This window comes from Dipodomys merriami, unplaced genomic scaffold (assembly GCF_024711535.1).
Source record: "Dipodomys merriami isolate MVZ:Mamm:240054 unplaced genomic scaffold, mDipMer1.0.p SCAF_13, whole genome shotgun sequence".
Taxonomy (NCBI): Eukaryota; Metazoa; Chordata; class Mammalia; order Rodentia; family Heteromyidae; genus Dipodomys; species Dipodomys merriami.
Genome location: NW_027202604.1, coordinates 42,273,858 through 42,292,395, shown reverse-complemented (window position 1 = coordinate 42,292,395; position 18,538 = coordinate 42,273,858). Strand labels below are relative to the sequence as shown.

General features: G+C 48.4%; 1 protein-coding gene across 1 annotated transcript in view; it reads left to right on the top strand.

The window, feature by feature from the left end:
• The window catches only part of LOC138824881 (coatomer subunit gamma-1), a 30,835-nt gene extending 12,612 nt beyond the window's left edge, over window positions 1-18,223 (top strand). The window contains exons 13-24 of the mRNA XM_070019307.1: window positions 958-1,053; window positions 1,858-2,101; window positions 5,169-5,244; window positions 8,074-8,177; window positions 8,591-8,716; window positions 8,933-9,001; window positions 11,451-11,593; window positions 11,804-11,975; window positions 12,529-12,626; window positions 14,362-14,500; window positions 14,760-14,858; window positions 17,957-18,223. Of these exons, the coding sequence (XP_069875408.1) occupies window positions 958-1,053; window positions 1,858-2,101; window positions 5,169-5,244; window positions 8,074-8,177; window positions 8,591-8,716; window positions 8,933-9,001; window positions 11,451-11,593; window positions 11,804-11,975; window positions 12,529-12,626; window positions 14,362-14,500; window positions 14,760-14,858; window positions 17,957-18,087 (1,497 nt within the window). The 3' untranslated portion in view covers window positions 18,088-18,223. The remainder of the gene's footprint in view (window positions 1-957; window positions 1,054-1,857; window positions 2,102-5,168; window positions 5,245-8,073; window positions 8,178-8,590; window positions 8,717-8,932; window positions 9,002-11,450; window positions 11,594-11,803; window positions 11,976-12,528; window positions 12,627-14,361; window positions 14,501-14,759; window positions 14,859-17,956) is intronic.
• The last annotated feature ends 315 nt before the right edge of the window (window positions 18,224-18,538 follow it).

Genomic DNA, 18,538 nt, shown 5'->3' with positions numbered 1-18,538 from the left:
GGCTAATGCCCGTAATTCTAGCTAGTTAGGAGACTGAGATTTGAGGTCACAGTTCAAAGCCAGCCTGGGAAGGAAAGTTCGTGAGACTCCAATAAGTCACTAAAAAGCTAGAAGTTGAGCTGTGGCTCAAGTGAGGAAAAAGCTTAGGGACAGTGCCCAGGCACTTATTCAAGCCCTAGGACCAGTGCAAGAAAAGAAAAGAAGGCCTGAGCACCCCCAGCAAGATATTTCGCCACCTGCAGGCCTCTTTGAGTACCCCATTCCAACCTCCCCATGGAGGAGTCAAAGACAGTGATGTGACCACTGTAACACAGCAAGATAAACTTTATAGTATGGGCACGCACAGTGCACTGCCTGTGTGTGATAAGAACTGTGGCAAGTGAGATGCATCTTACTCCCCTACAGAACCCTGTGGGCAGTGGGCTGTGGGAGAGGTCCGGGCGAGGTACAGAGGAGGTAGACAGCCTGAGAGACCCGGGGAGGGGGACAGACTCACCATGAGAGACCAGGGGAGGCACGGGGGAGCAAGGCAGTGCAGGAGCCTGTAGGCAGCCATTGGCAGGACATGGTCCACTTGGAAAGCTGCGTGAAGGAATGTCAGCAGAGATGGTGGCAGCACTTCCTACTTGAGGTTGATGGCAGCACCCTGAGCAGCTTGGGAATGTCTGAGTGAAAAGGCAGTTGGGAGGACTGCGGCTGGCATTGCAGGCGTGGCTCAGTTGGTAGCCAGTGAGAGTCAGGTATTGGCTCAAGTTCCAGTCTTGGACCTAAAAAAAAAGCTGGTGCCCACATGGCGCCTGCCACCGTGTGCTTCTCACTCTGGGTGGGTCAGAGACCACCTACCTGCACTCCGAGTGAAGTTCTTGGTGCTGGGCCCAGGCCTCATCTGACCTAGGGAGTCCAGTGGGCATCTACTGCTGGGGCAGGGCCGCTGCTCACCCCGTCTCTTCCACGCAGGTGGTGGTTGTGCAGGCCATCAGCACCCTGTGTCAGAAGTACCCTCGAAAACAGGCTGTCCTCATGAGCTTCCTGTTCACCATGCTGCGGGAGGAGGTGAGACGCCATGCAGGACGGGCCAGCGCTCCTGGTGTTGGGGTGCCTAGCTCCACAGAAACCCTTGGACCCAAAAGTGGGTCAAGATCAAGAGTGGGTCAAGGGGCAGATAGTAGAGGAGCCAGTGCCTCGTGTGTTTGGTATTGTTTTGGAATGATGGATGAGAGAAAGGCTGTGATGCTCAGCGAGGCAGCAAGTCACTCCTCAGGGTGGGCTCACACAGTGCCTGTGTGCGTCTGTCACTCTCTGGCTTTCTGACCTCATTTAGCATGATATGGCAATGTTAGTCCACAGTGTAGCCTTCCTTTGTAGGCTGAATAGTATTCCTTTGCACTCATTCATCAGTGGACACTTGGGTTACTTCCATGTTTTAGCTATTGTGACTAATACTGCTCTGATCATGAGTGTACAAATACCTGTTTAACTCTCTGCTTTCAGTTCTTTTGTGTATCTGCCCAGAAGTGGAATTACTGGATCAGATGGTAATTCTGCTTAATACTTCAAGAATCTGCCATATTGTTTTCCATAGCAGCTATACCACCTTTTCTGCCTGTTGTCTTATCTCAAAGTCAGGAAGGAAAGTAGGTTCTGAAATTGTTCCATTCTATCCTCTTCTGATAGAAGTTCCTTGTGAGCATCCAGGCCAGCTCTTTTGATCTACCCACAAAAAGAGATAGAGGTGGTAAACCAGGTGCCCCGCCTCTAAAGAATCGTTTGGAGCAGTGTCACCGACCTGCTTGGCCCTAGGCCTTAGCACCTCTGAAAGGAGCAGGCTCCTTGCCCAGTTGATCCCTTCCTCTGTAGGGAGGCTTCGAATATAAGCGAGCTATTGTGGACTGCATCATCAGCATCATTGAGGAGAACTCGGAGAGCAAGGAGACGGGTCTGTCCCATCTGTGTGAGTTCATCGAGGACTGCGAGTTCACTGTGCTGGCCACCCGAATCCTGCATCTGCTAGGCCAGGAGGGACCCAAGACCAACAGCCCCTCCAAGTATATCCGCTTCATCTATAACCGAGTGGTCCTGGAGCATGAGGAGGTCCGGGCAGGTGGGTCTGAGCTCAGGCTCAAGTGATGGTTCTGACAGAGACCTGAATACCTGTTAGTATTTTTTTCCTCACAGCTGTGGGTTTGTTGATGATGATGGTGGTGATGTAGGATGAATTTTGTCATCTAGTTGAATGATGCTTTATCACTTGATTTTTGTTTTTAAAGTTTCACGTTCATTCATTTGTGCCAGTACTTGAAATCAGACCTTCACTCTTTGCTTGGCTTTCTTTTTTTAGCTGGTCATGGGGCCTGAACTCAGGGCCTGGGTGCTGCCCCTCAGCTCTTCAGCTCAAGGCTAACACTCTACCATTTGAGCCACAGCGCCACTTCCCGCTTTTTCTGCTTATGTGGTGTTGAGGAATCGAACCCAGGGCCTCATGCATGCAAGCCAAGCACTCTACCACTGAGCTACCTTCCCAGCCCCTTGGCTTTCTTATTTAAGGATTGTGTTCTGTCACTTGAGCCATGCCTCTGTCTCTGGTGTTTTGCTGGTTACTTGGAGTCTCATGCACATTTTTGCCTAGGCTGACTTTGAGCCTTGCTCCCTCAGATCTCAGCCTTTTGAGTAGCTAGGATTATAGGCACGAGCCACCAGCACCAACTTCCTAAGATTTCTTTTTTTGTTGTTGTTATGAAGTTGTGGGGCTTGAACTCTGGGCCTGGGCGCTGTCCTTCAGCTCTTCAGCTCAAGGCAGTGCTCTACCACTTCAGCCACAGCACCACTTCGGGTTTTCTGGTGGTTTATTGGAGATATAAGAGTTTCATGTATTTTCCTGCTTGGGATGGCTTTGAACTGTGATCCTTAGATCTCAGCCTCCTGAGTAGCTAGAATGTCAGGCGTGAACCACCGGCCCCAGCTAGCTCCCTAAGTTTTACTTAAAATTTTTATTTTGCTTTTGTTTGATTTGGTACAAGGTCTCATTGTGTTGCCCAGGCTGGCATCGAACTCATTATCTTCTTCTGATCATAGGCATAATATACTACCAAGCCAAGCTGATTTTTTTTCATTTTTCTTGAACTCAGGGCCTGAGTGCTGTTCCTGAGTTTTTTGGTTTTTTTTTTTGCCCAAGGGTAGCACTCTACCACTGGAACCATAGCTCCACTATGGGCTTTTTTGGTGATTAATTGGCGATAAGAGGGACTTTCCTACCTAGCTAGCTTCGAATTGTGATCCTTAGATCTCAGCCTCCTGAGTAGGTAGGATTGTAGTAGCTAGGATGTCACTGGCATCCAAGTTTTTTTTTTTTTTTGGGGGGGGGGCGGGTCCGGTCATGGGCCTGAACTCTGGGCCTGGGCGCTGTCCCTCAGCTCTTCAGCTCAAGGCTAGCACTCTACCACTTGAGCCACAGCGCCACTTCCGGCTTTTTTCTTTTTGCTTATGTGGTGCTGAGGAATCGAATCCAGGGCCTCATGCATGCAAGACAAGCGCTCTACCACTGAGCCACCTACCCAGCCCAGCTCCAAGCTTTTTAAAAAAATATTTTGTTGAGATATGAGCGCATATAAAAATTTACCCTATGGGGGCTGGGAAGGTAGCTCAGTGGTAGAGTGCTTGCCTTGCATGCATGAGGCCCTGGGTTCGATTCCTCAGCACCACGTAAGCAGAAAAAGGCTGGAAATGGCACTGTGGCTCAAGTGGTAGAGCGCTAGCCTTAAGCTGAAGAGCTTAGGGACAGCGCCCAGACCCAGAGTTCAAGCCCCACGACCAGCAAAAAAAAAAAATTTACCCTATGCCAGGCACTGGTGGCACACCTGTCATCCTAGCTCCTCAGAAAGCTGAGATCTGAGGATTGCAGTTCAAAGCCAGCTGTGGCAGGAAAGTCTGTGAAAAGCTCTTTTTTTTTTTGTGGGTTGTGGGAGGTTGAACTCTGGGCCTGGGCGCTGTCCCTCAGCTCTTCAGCTCAAGGCTAGCACTCTACCACTTGAGCCACAGCACCACTTCTGGCTTTTTTTCTTTTTGCTTATGTGGTGCTGAGGAATTGAACCCAGGACCTCAAGCATGCAAGGCAAGCGCTCTACCACTGAGCCACCTTCCCAGCCCCCATTCTATTCTTTTATTGTCAGTTGTGGGGCTTGACCACTGGGTTTGGGGAGCTGTCCCTGAGCTCTTTTGCTCAAGGCTACCACTCTACATTTTGAGCCATATTTCCACTTCTGATTTTCTGGTGGTTAAGTGGAGATAAAGAGTCTTACGGACTTTCCTGACTAGGCTGGCTTTGAACCATGATCCTCAGATCTCCATCTCCTGAGTAGGTAGGATTTCAGATGTGATCCAGCAGCACCAGATTTAAATTTATTTTATTTTATTTTATTTATTTATTTATTTTTCGCTAGTCGTGGGGCCTGAACTCTGGGCCTGGGCGCTGTCACTCAGCTCTTCAGCTCAAGGCTAGCGCTTTACCACTTGAGCCACAGCGCCACTTCCGGCTTTTTTCCTTTTTGCTTATGTGGTGCTGGGGAATCGAACCCAGGGCCTCATGTATGCAAGGCAAGCGCTCTACCACTCAGCCACCTTCCCAGCCCCATGGGAAGATATTCTTTTTGTCATTGCTATTCATTAAATAATAGTCACTTTTTCAGTTGGGAATGTGGCTTAGTGGTAAAGTGCTTGCATCGCATGCTAAAGCCCTGGGTTCGACTCCTCGGTACCACATACACAGAATAAGCCAGAAGTGGCCCTGTGGCTCAAGAGGTAAAGTGCTGTCCTTGAACAAAAGCTCAGGGACAGAGCCCAGGCCCTAAGTTCAAGTCCCAAGAGTGGAAAAAAAAAATTCACTTTTTCATTTTTATTAATCTACTGTTTAAGTGCAGATTGTGACCATTTAGAATCTAAGAAGCCTGACATTATAGACAGTTTCTGTGTCCTAGTACATTTTGAAAATAGCCCCTGAAACTCCAGAACAGGAACTCTGTTCTCCGTTAGATGAGGAGGTCCAGGCTTGAGTGGTGCCAAGGCTACTCATTAAGTAGGTGGTAACTTTGAGTCTTGTAACTTTTCTGCCCAAGCACTGATGTGTAGAGCTGTTCAGGTGCTCTGAGCTCATCACATTTGTTTCATAAACTCAGGTGCTGTGAGTGCTCTGGCCAAGTTTGGAGCCCAGAATGAAGAGATGTTGCCCAGTATCTTGGTGTTGCTGAAGAGGTGAGTCTAGGCTCAGGGACACTGGGTGACAGTGTGCTCTTGGGTCCAGGTAGCTTTTTTTTTTTTTGGTGCTAGTCCTGCTGTTGAACTCAGGACTTGGTGCTTCCCCTGAGCTCCTTTGTTCAAGGCTAGTGCTCTACCACTGGAGCCACAGCTCTTCTTCCAGCTGTTTGGTGCTTAATTGGAGATAAGATTCTCAGGGACTTTGCTGCTTGGTTGGGTTTGCATTGTGGCCCTTACATCTCCGCCTCCTGAGAGTTGTTAGCTTTACAGGCAGAGCCACTGGCACCCAGCTCCTTCATCTTTTTAATAAGGGAGAGAGAAATTATGTAGTTACTGATTATAAAGGAAAGCATAGAAAAGCAAGAAGAATGTTAATACACAAAGCCCAGCACTGACACTTGATAATATGAACTATTTTTTTCCATTAATAAATAATTTTATGGGGCTGGGAAAGTGGCTCAGTGGCAGAGTGCTCACCTAGCATGCATGAAGCCCTGAGTTCATTTCTCAGTACCACATAGGCAGAGAAAGCTGGAAGTGACTCGTGGCTTAAGTGGTAGAGTACCAGCCTTGAGCAAAAGAAGCTCAGGGACAGCGCCCAGGCCCTGAGGTCAAGCCCCAGGACTGGCAAAATAAATAAATAGTTATATTGAGAAGTGAAACATATACTACACAGTTTACCCATTTAACATTCAATGGGTTTTAGTATAATTCAGTCATAGAGTCATGAACCATCATCACAATCTAAGGTTAAAACATTTTTTATTACGCCACAAAGAAACCTGTGTCCAGCTGGGTGCTGGTGTTTCATGCCTGTAATCCTAGCTACTCAGAAGGCTGAGATCTGACGATCATAGTTCGAAGCCAGCCCAGGCACTAAAACTCATGCGATACTTATGTCTAATTACTAGAAAAGCCAGATGTAAAGCTATGGCTCAAGTGGTAGAGTACTATCCTTGAGCACACAAAAAAATGCTCAGGAATCTGGGCGCCGGTAGCTCACTCCTGTAATCCTAGCTACTCAGGAGGCTGAGATCTGAGGATCTCAGTTCAAAGCCAGCCTGGGCAGGAAAGTCCGTGACATTCTTATCTCCAATAAACCACTAGAAAACTGGAAGTGAGCCGGGCGCTGGTGGCTCACGCCTGTAATCCTAGCTACTCAGGAGGCTGAGATCTGAGGATCGTGGTTCAAAGCCAGCCCGGGCAGGAGAGACCGTGAGACTCCTATTTCCAATAAACCACCAGAAAACCGGAAGTGGCGCTGTAGCTCAAGTGGTAGAGTGCTCGCCTTGAGCTGAAGAGCTGAGGGACAGCGCTCAGGCCCAGAGTTCAAGCCCCACGACCGACAAAAAAAAAAAAAAACTGGAAGTGGCGCTGTGGCTCAAGCAGTAGAGCACTTGCCTTGAGCTGAAGAGCACAGGGACAGCGCCCAAGCCCTGAGTTCCAAGCCCTATGACTGACCAAAAAAAAAAAAAGCTCAGGAACAGTATTGAGGCCCAGAGTTCAACTCCTAAGATGGCACAAATAAAAAGAAAAAACTGGGTCCACTAGTAATCAGTCCTTCTGCCAACCCCTCCAGTCTAAAGCAATCACCAGTTCTGAGTATGTGAGTTTGTTTGTGGGTGCACGCGCATACACATTTCTCCTGGGGGTGGGACCGAAGCTTTGCTTTTTTTCTTGGTAGCCTAAGCTGCCTTCAGACTATTAAAATAAAAACCCACCTGGTAATTAAAAAAAAAAAACAACAACTTTGAAAACAGTTTCTGGGTGTCGTGGAGCACCTACCATCCCAGTACCCAGGAAGCTGAAGCATGGGGAACCTGGGTTAAATAGCAAGATCCTATCTCAGCTGTGTGCAGATCAATCCTAGCTACTCAGGAGGCTGAGGTCTGAAGCTGAGGTTTGAAGCCAGTAGGGGCACACAGGTCCAAGAGAATCCTATCTCCACTTAACCACCACAAAGCCGGAAGTGGAGTTACAGCTCAAGTAGTAGAGTGTCAGACTTGAGTGAAAAAGCTAAGGGAGGGCTGGGAAGGTGGCTCAGTGGTAGAGCGCTTGCCTTGCAATGCATGAGGCCCTGGGTTCGATTCCCCAGCACCACATAAGCAAAAAGAAAAAAGCCGGAAGTGGGGCTGTGGCTCAAGTGGTAGAGCGCTAGCCTTGCGCTGAAGAGCTGAGGGACAGCGCCCAGGCCCAGAGTTCAGGCCCCACAACCGGACCCAAAAAAAAAAAAAAAAAAAAAAAAAAAAAAAAAAAAAAAGCTAAGGGATAACACTCAGACCCTGAGTTGAAGCCCCAGTACTGGCACAAGAGAGGGCCTTACTCTGTTGATAGAGCTGGCCTCAGCCTCTTCCTACCTTCAAAGTAGCCAGGACTACAGGTATGTCAACATACCTGTTGTATGTTGTAGGTATGTCAACATACGTAGACTTTTCCTTTTTATTGCCAAACAATATCTGAGTATGTAAACATAGCACATTTGCTTATTCATCAATTGATGGACATTTATTTCCACTTTGAGGATATCATCCATAAGATTTTGTGGATGAAGGGCTGGGAAGTTGGCTCAGTGGTAGAGCGCTTGCCTTGCATGCATGAGGCCCTGGGTTCGATTCCTCAGCACCACATAAGCAAAAAGAAAAAAGCTGGTAGAGTGCTAGCCTTGAGCTGAAGAGCTGAGGGACAGCGCCCAGGCCCAGAGTTCAGGCCCCACGACCGACCAAAAAAAAAAAAAAGAGTTACAGCCTCTGGGGTCCGAGCTAGAGTGCCACCGTCCCTGCTGCAGTCCCGGGGCTCAGCCAGGAGCCTCTTGTGTGCCTGCTGCAGGTGTGTGATGGATGATGACAATGAAGTAAGAGACCGAGCTACCTTCTACCTGAATGTCCTGGAGCAGAAGCAGAAGGCTCTCAATGCAGGCTATATCCTAAATGGTGAGTCTTCCCAGCTATTTCACCCGGGACCTTCCTGGAGCTGTGCCACCTCCTGTGGCTCTAGAGCATGGAAGTCAAGAGGACACATTCTTGGTTGACGTTCATGGTGTCCTCATGGCATTACTGTGACCTCATCACATCCCAGATCTTGCCAGTCATGAATATCAGTGAAAACAGCCAATACATTGAAACATTCATTCATTCTCTTTTTGCAGCCCTTTACCCTTTGTGGCTTTATATCTCCTCACACCAACCCTGTGGAAAGGCAGATAAGGACCAAAAATGGGGCCCAGACAGTTAACTGGATCAAACCACCTCATTCATAATGGGGTGCCCCGGGGCCTCAGTTTCCTGGGGATTTGCTGTGTGTCTGTGGTGCCATCCAGTCATGCAGCCTCTCCCGCTGCTTCCAGGTCTGACTGTGTCCATCCCTGGTCTGGAGAGGGCTCTGCAGCAGTACACTCTCGAGCCATCAGAAAAACCGTTTGACCTCAAGTCTGTGCCCCTGGCCACCACACCTATCGCAGAGCAGAGAACTGGTAAGTCCTGTGCTCCACCCTGAGGCCCTCAGATCCAGGCAAAGCCGCCAGGTTCCAGGCCCCTCACCTCTCTGACTTTAGGAAGTGGGGACTTAGATACTTGCCTCTTCTTACATGCCTCCCACTTTGAGGAGGATTGGAATTTGTAATGTGGAGCCCACACCACACTGCCCTGCTGCCCTGGACCTGTGCTCACCAGATACATTTGCTCTGCAGAAACCACACCTGTTACAGTAACAAAACAGCCTGAGAAAGTAGCTGCCACCCGGCTGGAGATCTTCCAGGGTAAGTAAACTACTGGCCCGAAATCAGCAATGTGATGGTGTGGGGCCCCATGTTCTCGGGACCCTAGTAGCATTGTGGGTCACAGAGTATGTGGCCTGTCCTCACTGCTCTTGGCAGTGAGCCCGTTAGGTATCTGTGGAGGGAATCAAAACCTGAGAGACGGTGATTTGCCCGAATTGCACAGATAGGAAATGGAAAGACTAGAAGAGCTAGATGACTCTCTCTCTCAGAGCTGCCTACTCCTTCCTCCCTCCCTTTCCTTCTTTCATTTTACTTCCTCTTTTGTATGTATGCTGGTATGGTACTTGAACTTAGGGCCTCAAGCTTGCTCAACTTTCTCTCTCACAGTTAGCACTCTACCACTTGAACCACATCTCCATCCTTGGAGATGATGTACTCAAGGATTTCTCTGTCTGGGCTGGCTTCAGACTACTGACCTCCAGGGCTCAAGCCTCCTGGGTAGCTTAAGTTTAGTGGTAAGGGCTATGTGCCCCCCCCTCCCCTCCCCTCCCGCCCTTTTTTTCCCTAATGGGGCTGGAGCCCTGGTCTCCCACTCACGCTAAGCAAGCATTCTGCTACTGAGCCACACCCATCCCTTTTTTCTTTTGCTTTTTTTTGTTGTTGTTATATCCTATTAGTCTTTAATTTTTTTTTTATTAGCTTCACCTTTTTTTCTGTCTGATTACCTAGAGATAAGAGCCTCGTGGACTTTTCTGCCGGTGGTGCTCAGATCTCAGTCTGCTGAGTAGATAGGATTACAGGTGTGAGCTGCCAGCGCTCAGCTCCCACTTCCGCTTCTGAAAACTATTGCAGCAGGTTTCATTGTCCTGTTTTCATGCAGGCAGGCTAACTACTTGGACCATATTCATCCTCATTCATTTTTTTTTTGCTGGTTGTGGGGCCTGAACTCTGGGCCTGGGCGCTGTCAGCTCTTCAGCTTAAGACTAGCACTCTACCGCTTGAGCCATAGCACCAATTCTGGCTTTTTCTGCTTATGTGGTGCTGAGGAATAGAACCCAGGGCCTCATGCATGCAAGGCAAGCGCTCAACCACTGAGCCACCTTCCCAGTCCCCTCATTCACTTTCTGTTAGCCTCTTCTCTCCCAGTGATGGCTATTCAAGCAGAGCCTGTTTTGCTTCCTCTTCTGTCATTTTTTTTTTTCAGCATGTATTAATGGTACCAAGGGGTTTCACCACAGTATTTCAAGTATTTCAAGTCCTGAGCTCATGCCCCAGTACTGTCACCAAAAGAAAACACTTTTTTTTTTTTTGAGAGAGAGAAAGAATATGCACACACATGTGCATGCTCAAGCATGTGTGCTGGGGCTTGAACTCGGCTGAGCTCTTGGTTGGCTTTTTTGTTTAAGGCTTGCACTCTACCACTTGAGATACACCTCCACTTGTAGCTTTTTGGTAGTTAATTGGAGATAAGAATTTCACATACTTTTTTGTTTTCTGTCCATGCTGGCTGGCTTCTTTCTCTTTCTCTATCTCTTTTTTTTTTTTTTGGGGGGGGGGTGGTCATGGGGCTTGACCTCTGGGCCTGGGCGCTGTCCTTGTGCTCTTCAGCTCAGTTGAGCTACAGCGCCACTTCCGGTTTTCTGGTGGTTTATTGGAGATAAGAGTCTCACAGAGTTTCCTTCCCAGGGCTGGCTTTGAACCATGATCCTCAGATCTTAGCCTCCTGATTAGCTAGGATTACAGGTGTGAGCCACCTGCACCCAGCTGCTGCTGCTTTTTTTTTTTGTCGGTTGTAGGGCCTGAACTCTGGGCCCTGGGCGCTGTCCCTCAGCTCTTCAGCTCAAGACGAGCACTCTACCACTTGAGCCACAGCGCCACTTCTGGCTTTTTCTGCTTATGTGGTGCTGAGGAATCGAACCCAGGGCCTCATGCATGCAAGGCAAGCGTTCTGCCCCTGAGCCACCTTCCCAGCCCTTCTTTTTCATTTTTTGTTCTGGTTTTAGAGCTTGAATGCTGGGATTGGACACTGTCACTTAGCTTTTTTGCTCAAGGTTAGGACTCTACCACTTGACCAAAACTCTTACCTGGCTTCTGGTGGTTAATTGGAGATGAATCTCTTGGGGATTTGTCTGCCAGGGTTGGTTTTGAGCCAGATTTTTCACACCCCAGCTTCCCAAATAGGATTACCACAAGCACCAGGCCCCAGTCTGGCTGCTAACTGGTATCCTTATATCTTACTCTTGTGTAGCTAGTATTACAGATCTGAGCCATCAGCACCCAGCAAAAAACTTTATTAAAATACCATCACAAGCTGGGAATCGTGGCATATGCCAGGAATCTCAGCACTTAGGAGGCTGAGGCAGGGAGATGTTGAGTTCAGTGCTAACCTTAGCTGCATAGCAAACCAGTCTTAAAACCAGAAGAAGAAATTATCCCAAGTTGATAATGGAGTGTGAGAAGCCACGTGAACTTGACCTGTGTATTCCAGAGCAGTTGGCTTCAGTGCCAGAGTTTCGTGGGCTGGGGCCCCTCTTCAAGTCCTCGCTTGAGCCTGTAGCCCTGACCGAGTCGGAGACAGAGTATGTCATTCGCTGCACTAAACACACCTTTGCTGACCACATGGTGCTTCAGGTGAGCAGGGTGGGCTGTTGGTACACGTGCCAGGAACCATATAGGAGAGCCTGACCCACACCAAATTGGGTGTAAACCCCTGTGCCTCCCATCTCTGCTCAGAGACAGGGAGCCTGGCACAGGCGGGATGGGGTCAGCTTGGGTTGTAGGGGTGGGGACCTCCTGGCTCTTCCTGTGCAGCAAACTTGGTCCTTGATCCTCCTGGTCCAGTTTGACTGCACAAACACGCTCAACGACCAGACCTTGGAGAATGTCACAGTGCAGTTGGAGCCCACGGAGGCCTACGAGGTGCTCTGTTACGTGCCTGCCCGGAGCCTACCCTACAACCAGCCTGGGACTTGCTACACGCTGGTGGCTGTGCCCAGGGAAGACCCCACAGCTGGTGAGCCCTCTCTAAAAACCACCTACTGGGATTGGTATGGAGTGCACAGCGCTCATTTCAGATCTGAGAACACTGGTAATGGCTTAGGCACAAGTATCTTTAGTATATTCTCTATTTCATCCTCATAGCAAACCTTTGGGAATGAGTACTACTATTCTAGTTGCTGGATAAGGAAACTGAGGTTCAGGTTAAAATTAATTGTACAAGTTCAGAACCAAATGATCATTTGGTCTTCAAATAAGTCCTCTTTCATTATACCACATTGTCTTTCAAAAACAGACACTAACCTCTAACATCCCAAATCCACTTCTCCCAAGAAAACCAGAAGCTTCTTTTTTCACACCTTGTACAGTGGCCTGTGATAGGCATGGACAGAGCTCTTGCTCATTGTCTGCTCTCTTTTCTTCTCTGAGCCCTTGACATGCCTCTCCTGTCCTGCAAGCTTGCGGGGCTCAGTGACATGCTGCTGCTCCTGATAACACAGCAGAATCCTGGAGGACTCACCCCTCTGCAGGCTGGGAACAGCCTGACCACTCAGCCATTCCTTCCACAGTGGCCTGCACCTTCAGCTGTGTCATGAAGTTCACTGTCAAGGACTGTGACCCAACCACGGGAGAGACAGATGATGAGGGCTATGAGGATGAGTACGTGGTAAGAAGCTGTACTGGAGGTCAGCCCAAGGCTATACTTTTATGCCGTCTGAGTGATAACCAGACGAAATCCTTGTTTTTCTTTTTTTTTGGTCGGTTGTGGGGCTTGAACTCTGGGCCTGGGCCCTGTCCCTCAGCTCTCCAGCTCAAGGCTAGTGCTCTACTACTTCAGCCACAGCACCACTTCTAGTTTTCTGGTGGTTTATTGGAGATAAGAGTCTCGTGGACTTTCCTGCCTGGGCTGGCTTTGAGCCGTGATCCTCAGATCTCAGCCTCCTGGGTAGCTGGGATGACAGGCCTGAGCCACTGGCTCCTGGCTAAATCCTATTCTTGATGCTTTCACTTATAGCTCTCTTTCAAGTAATTTCTTTTCGCTCCTAAAAATGCATGTTCATATGTAGAAAGAAAACCGAGTGGGCGGGGACAAGACATAAACAAATGAGAAAAACCTATATTGGGCAAAATGTACATTGTAGATCTTGCTTATTTCACTTAAAACCAGCCTATTTTCCTTTATCATTACAGGTTACTTTGTAAACTTTTTAAAAAATTTTAAATAGTTGTACAAAGGAGTTTCAGTTCAACACTTCAGTTTATAGTTTATGAGTACAATGAATCTTTTTTCCTTTGCAAGTTTTTACCAAAATAACTAGGGTGGCCCCGGTGCCTAGCCCTGATTTTTTGATGACTCTGCTCTACCAGGTACATGTATCATAACCTGGTTGTCATTTCACTCCTTTAATCTTGGGCATTTGGTTTTTAATGTTGCATTAAATATCCCTTTGGAGGGCTAGGAATGTGGCTTAGTGTTAACTCTAACACTTGCCTCACATGCATGAAGCCCTGGGTTCGATTCCTCAGTACCACATAAAACAGAAAAAGCCGGAAGTGGGGCTGTGGCTCAAGTGGTAGAGCGCTCACCTTGAGCTGAAGAGATGAGGGACAGCACCCAGGCCCAGAGTTCAGGCCCCACGACCGGACCCAAAAAACTGTGTGTGTGTACACACACACACACACACACACACACCACATACACACACACACCACACACACACACACACACACACACACACACACACACACACACACACACACGTAAATATCCCTTTGGAGCTGGGTACTGGTGGCTCATCCTATAATCCTAGATACTTAGGGGGCTGAGATCTAAGGTTCAAAGCCATCCCGGGCAGGAAACTCCATGAGACTCATCTCCAATTAACCACCAGAAAACCAGAAGTGGAGCTGTGGTCCAAAGTGGTAAGAGTGCTAGCCTTGAGCAAAAGGAACTCAGCACCCAGGCCTGGAGTTCAAGTCCCAAGACTGACCCTCCTCCCGTCCTCCCCCCCCAAAAAATAATAAAATCTCTTTGGGTATAAATTTAATCTACATGCAGGCAATTTTCTTAGAATGCACTCCAGTGGGAGTCATTGGCCACCGAACAATTGTTATATATATATATATATATATATCACAATTTTTTTTTTTGTCGGTCCTGGGGCCTGAACTCGGCTTGGGCGCTGTCCCTGCGCTCTTCAGCTCAAGGCGAGTGCTCTACCGCTTGAGCTACAGTGCCACTTCCGGTTTTATAGTGGTTTATTAGAAATGAGAGTCTCATGGACTTTCCTGGGCTGGCTTTGAATCTTGATCCTCAGATCTCGGCCTCCTGAATAGCTGGGATTGCAGGCGTGAGCCACGGTACCTGACTCTGTGCCTAACTTGTACCCCCCTCTCTCCAGCTGGAGGATCTAGAAGTCACTGTAGCTGACCACATCCAAAAGGTCATGAAACCAAGCTTTGAAGCAGCCTGGGAAGAGGTTGGGGATGAGTTTGAGAAGGAGGAGACGTTCACTCTGTCTACCATCAAGACACTCGAAGGTAAAATCCAGCGGGGTGCCATCTCTGACCCCCTGCCTTACCGAACCTGGGCTACTGCTGATACTGCTGATAGGTGCTTCTCCCTCAAGCCACATTGAGAGCACATGTCTGTGAAATGCTGCTTGACCTAGAAGCCCCCACACTGTGTGGAGGTGTTGCTGGCACCAAGGGATGTGTGGCTTGGGCCTGGGAATACATACATCTCAGTGCAAAATGTGTGTGTGCATCAGTTTTAACATTCTTGGGCTTTTTCCCATAGAGGCTGTGGGCAATATTGTGAAGTTTTTGGGAATGCATCCTTGTGAGAGGTCAGACAAGGTGCCAGACACCAAGAACACCCACACGCTGCTCCTGGCCGGTGAGTAGCACTCCAGTCATCTGTGTAGGTGTTGATGGACATGCCGTTGGGTCGGGCTTCTGACTGCACTGGAAACACAGGGAAGCCAGATGCCACTGCATTTAAATTCACTAAGAATGCAAAATCTAGCTGGGCGCCGGTGGCTCACACCCGTAATCCTAGCTACTCAGGAGGCTGAGATCTGAGGATCATGGTTCAAAGCCAGCCCAGGCAGGAAAGTTCATGAGACTCATTTTTTTTGTTTGTTTGTTTTTTCTTTTGGGTCCGGTTGTGGGCCTGAACTCTGGGCCTGGGTGCTGTCCCTCAGTTCTTCAGCTCAAGGCTAGCGCTCTACCACTTGAGCCACAGCGCCACTCTCGGCTTTTTTCTTTTTGCTTATATGGTGCTGAGGAATTGAACCCAGGGCCTCAGGCATGCAAGGCAAGCACTCTACTACTGAGCCACCTTCCCAGCCCAGTTTTAACAATTTTTAAGTGTATAGATGAGTGGATTGGGTTATACTTAATGTTATACAAATATTACCTCTGTCCAGTCTTAGAAATTTATTTTGTTGGTTATGGGGCTTAAACTGTCCCTCAGCTCTTCAGCTCAAGGCTAGTGCTCTACCACTTTGAGCTATAGCACCACTTTCAGTTTTCTGGTGGTTAATTGGAGATAAAAGTTTCACGGACTTTCTTCCTCAGGCCTGCTTTGAACTGCGATTCTCAGATCTCAGCCTCCTGAGTAGGTAGGATTACAACGAGCCGCCGCCGGCGGCTTCAGAACTAAATCCACATTCCTTTTTATGGCTTCCTTGTATCCCATTGGGTAGCTACACAGTATTTTATGAAACTAGCCCCTACTGGTTTCCCATCTTTTACAAACAATGCTATAACAAATAATACTCATACTTTGTTTTGCATAAAATATCTATTGTAAGTTTCTTGAGGCTCAATCAAGTCAGATCTGCATTTGTCATTTTGATAACCCGTGGCTCTTTTCCACAATAACTGTACATACACCTTATACACCCTAGGTAGCATCATATGTCACCATACTGTAGAACCTTTGCCAGTCTGGGTGGATTATGTTATCTTTGTGTTAATTGTAATGTAAGTATTTTTAATATTTTGAATGAAATTAAGCATCTGCTGTATTTTTTTTCCCCAGTACTTTGTATTTTCTCTTGTGTCTTGGCTTGTCCTCTGTGTTTATATTGGTCTTTTCTAACAAGAGTGGGTGCTAGGCACATGCTCATGCATGTAATTCTAGCTACTCAGGAAGCTGAGATCTGAGGATTGCAGGTTAAAGCCAGCCCAGGCAGAAAAGTCCATGAGACTTTTTTGCTTGTCCTGAGGCTTAAACTTTGGGCTTGGGTGCTGCCCCAAGTCTCCTTTTGCTCAAGACTAGCACGCTACCTTTTGAGCCACAGTGCTACTTTAGGTTTTTTCTGTGATTATTTGGAGTTAAAGTGTTTCATGGACTTTCTGCCCAGATCCTTAGATCGAGGCTTACAGGTGTGAGCCACTGGCTCCAAGCTCTTATATCCAATACACTACTCAAAAAAGTCAGAAGTGGAAGGGTGGGAAGGTGGCTTAGTGGTAGAGCGCTTGCCTTGCATGCATGAGGCCCTGGGTTCGATTCCTCAGCACCATGTAAGCAGAAAAATCCAGAAGTGGTGCTGTGGCTCAAGTGGTAGAGCACTAGCCTTGAGCACAAAGAAGCTCAGGGAAGTGCCCAGGTCCTGATAGGCAAAAAAAAAAAAAAAAAAAAATCCAAGACCTAGCTGGGCCTCGGTTGCTCACGCCTATAATATTAGCTACTTAGGAGGCTGAGATCTGAGGATCATAGTTTGAAGCCAGCCTGGGCAGGAAAGTCTGTGAAATTCTTATTTCCAATTAACTACAAAGGCAGAAAGTGGAGCTCTGGTGCAAAGTAGTAGAGCACTATCCTTGAGCAAAAAGCTCAGGGACAGCACCAAGGCCCTGAGTTCAAGCCCCAGGACCAACAAAAAAAAAGGGAGGGGGGATGGATATGTAAGCATTTCCTCTTGGAGATTTTTAGACATTCCCCGAAACTAAATGGTATGATCAACCCAACTACCCCCTTTTCAGAGTCCCTGTTAGTAGCAGCTGTGCCTATTTCCCCAGATTGTTTTTCAAGCATATATATGTAATTCATATTATGTGTTTTTCTTCAGGGATAATGACCTAGGTCTAACACAAAAAGGGCAATACTTGTAGCCCAAACAATTAACAAAAAAATGGATACCGCCTATAGCCTTGCAGTGCTGAAGATCTAACCCAGGACTTGTGGGTGCTAGGCAAGTGCTATACCACTGAGTTACACCTAGTCTGGGATGCTCTTTTTTACCCCGCCTCCACTGAATGTTTATAAACAGGGCCAGGAGGGTGTTGTGTTTCGGTTGTGCTCATAGCTTCAGCCCGCAGGCCCACCCTTCCTGACCATAATGAAACAACTTGGTCCCCTGGGTCTTGTTGGGGCTGTCCCTTCATCTTGTTCTCATTCAGTTCGTTTGTGTGAGTGCTTCTAACATCAAGTGCCATGGATTAGCTTGGCAGAAGCTGAAATAGCACTTTTTTTTTTGTCAGTCGTGGGGTTTGAACTGGACCTGGACGCTGTCCCTCAGCTCTTCAGCTCAAGGCTAGCGCTCTACCACTTGAGCCACAGCACCACTTCCGGCTTTTTTTTTTCTGCTTATGTGGTGCTGAGGAATCGAACCCAGAGCCTCAAGCACGCAAGGCAAGCGCTCTACCTTCCCAGCCCCCCCTGGGCTTCTTTTGCTCAAGGCTTGAGCCACAGCGCCAGCTTTGGCTTTTTCTGTATATGTGGTACTGAAGAATCAAACCCAGGGCTTCATGTATGCGAGGCAAGCACTTTACCACTAAGCCACATTCCCAGCCCTCCTGGTATTTCTTTGGAAACAGTTTTGGGTCTTTTGCTGTGTGCTTTCAGCTCCTCAGGTGGAGATACTACCCAGTGTTGGGCTACCAAGTTAACTTCACCAGCACTGCCTTCGTGGTTTGCTATGGATGCTATCTGTAGCCTAGCCCTCATCCCTTTCTGCCTCATCCCACTGCGCTTCTGTGTCCTTCCAGGTGTGTTCCGGGGTGGCCATGACATCCTTGTGCGAGCCCGGCTACTGCTTCTGGACACAGTGACGATGCAGGTGACAGCCAGAAGTTCACAGGAACTGCCAGTAGATGTTCTCTTGGCATCTGTGGGCTAGGGGTCCAGCCTACACAGGCACTACTCTTATTTTCCCCAACCGTCACAGAAGTTGTGCCTTCTCCCAAAGCCGTTAACCCTTTCCCAAGTCTCTGCCAACAGATAAATAAAATAAAATTAGCAATTATTGTGAATTACTCTGAGTTGTAAAAACTGTCCGTCCCTCATCAGGACAGAGGGGGAATGTCGGTTTAGTTTGAGCAGTGTCGGGTGGTGATAAAGTCCTCACCTGTGGGATGGGCCCAGCGTTGCTTCTGCAGACGAGGCTGGCGCTCCCCCACCCCGCCCGCACCCCGTGCCATCCGCCGCCTCCTCCCTGGACCTGGCGGCCCTTCCCGGCTCAGGCTGCGGCTGGGCCGCCCGGGGAGAAGGGTGGCCACGCGCCTAGGCCCCAGGGGGCGCCGCCGGGGGCGTCGGGGTCCTGGGAACTGCCCGGGACAGCCGCGGGGAGG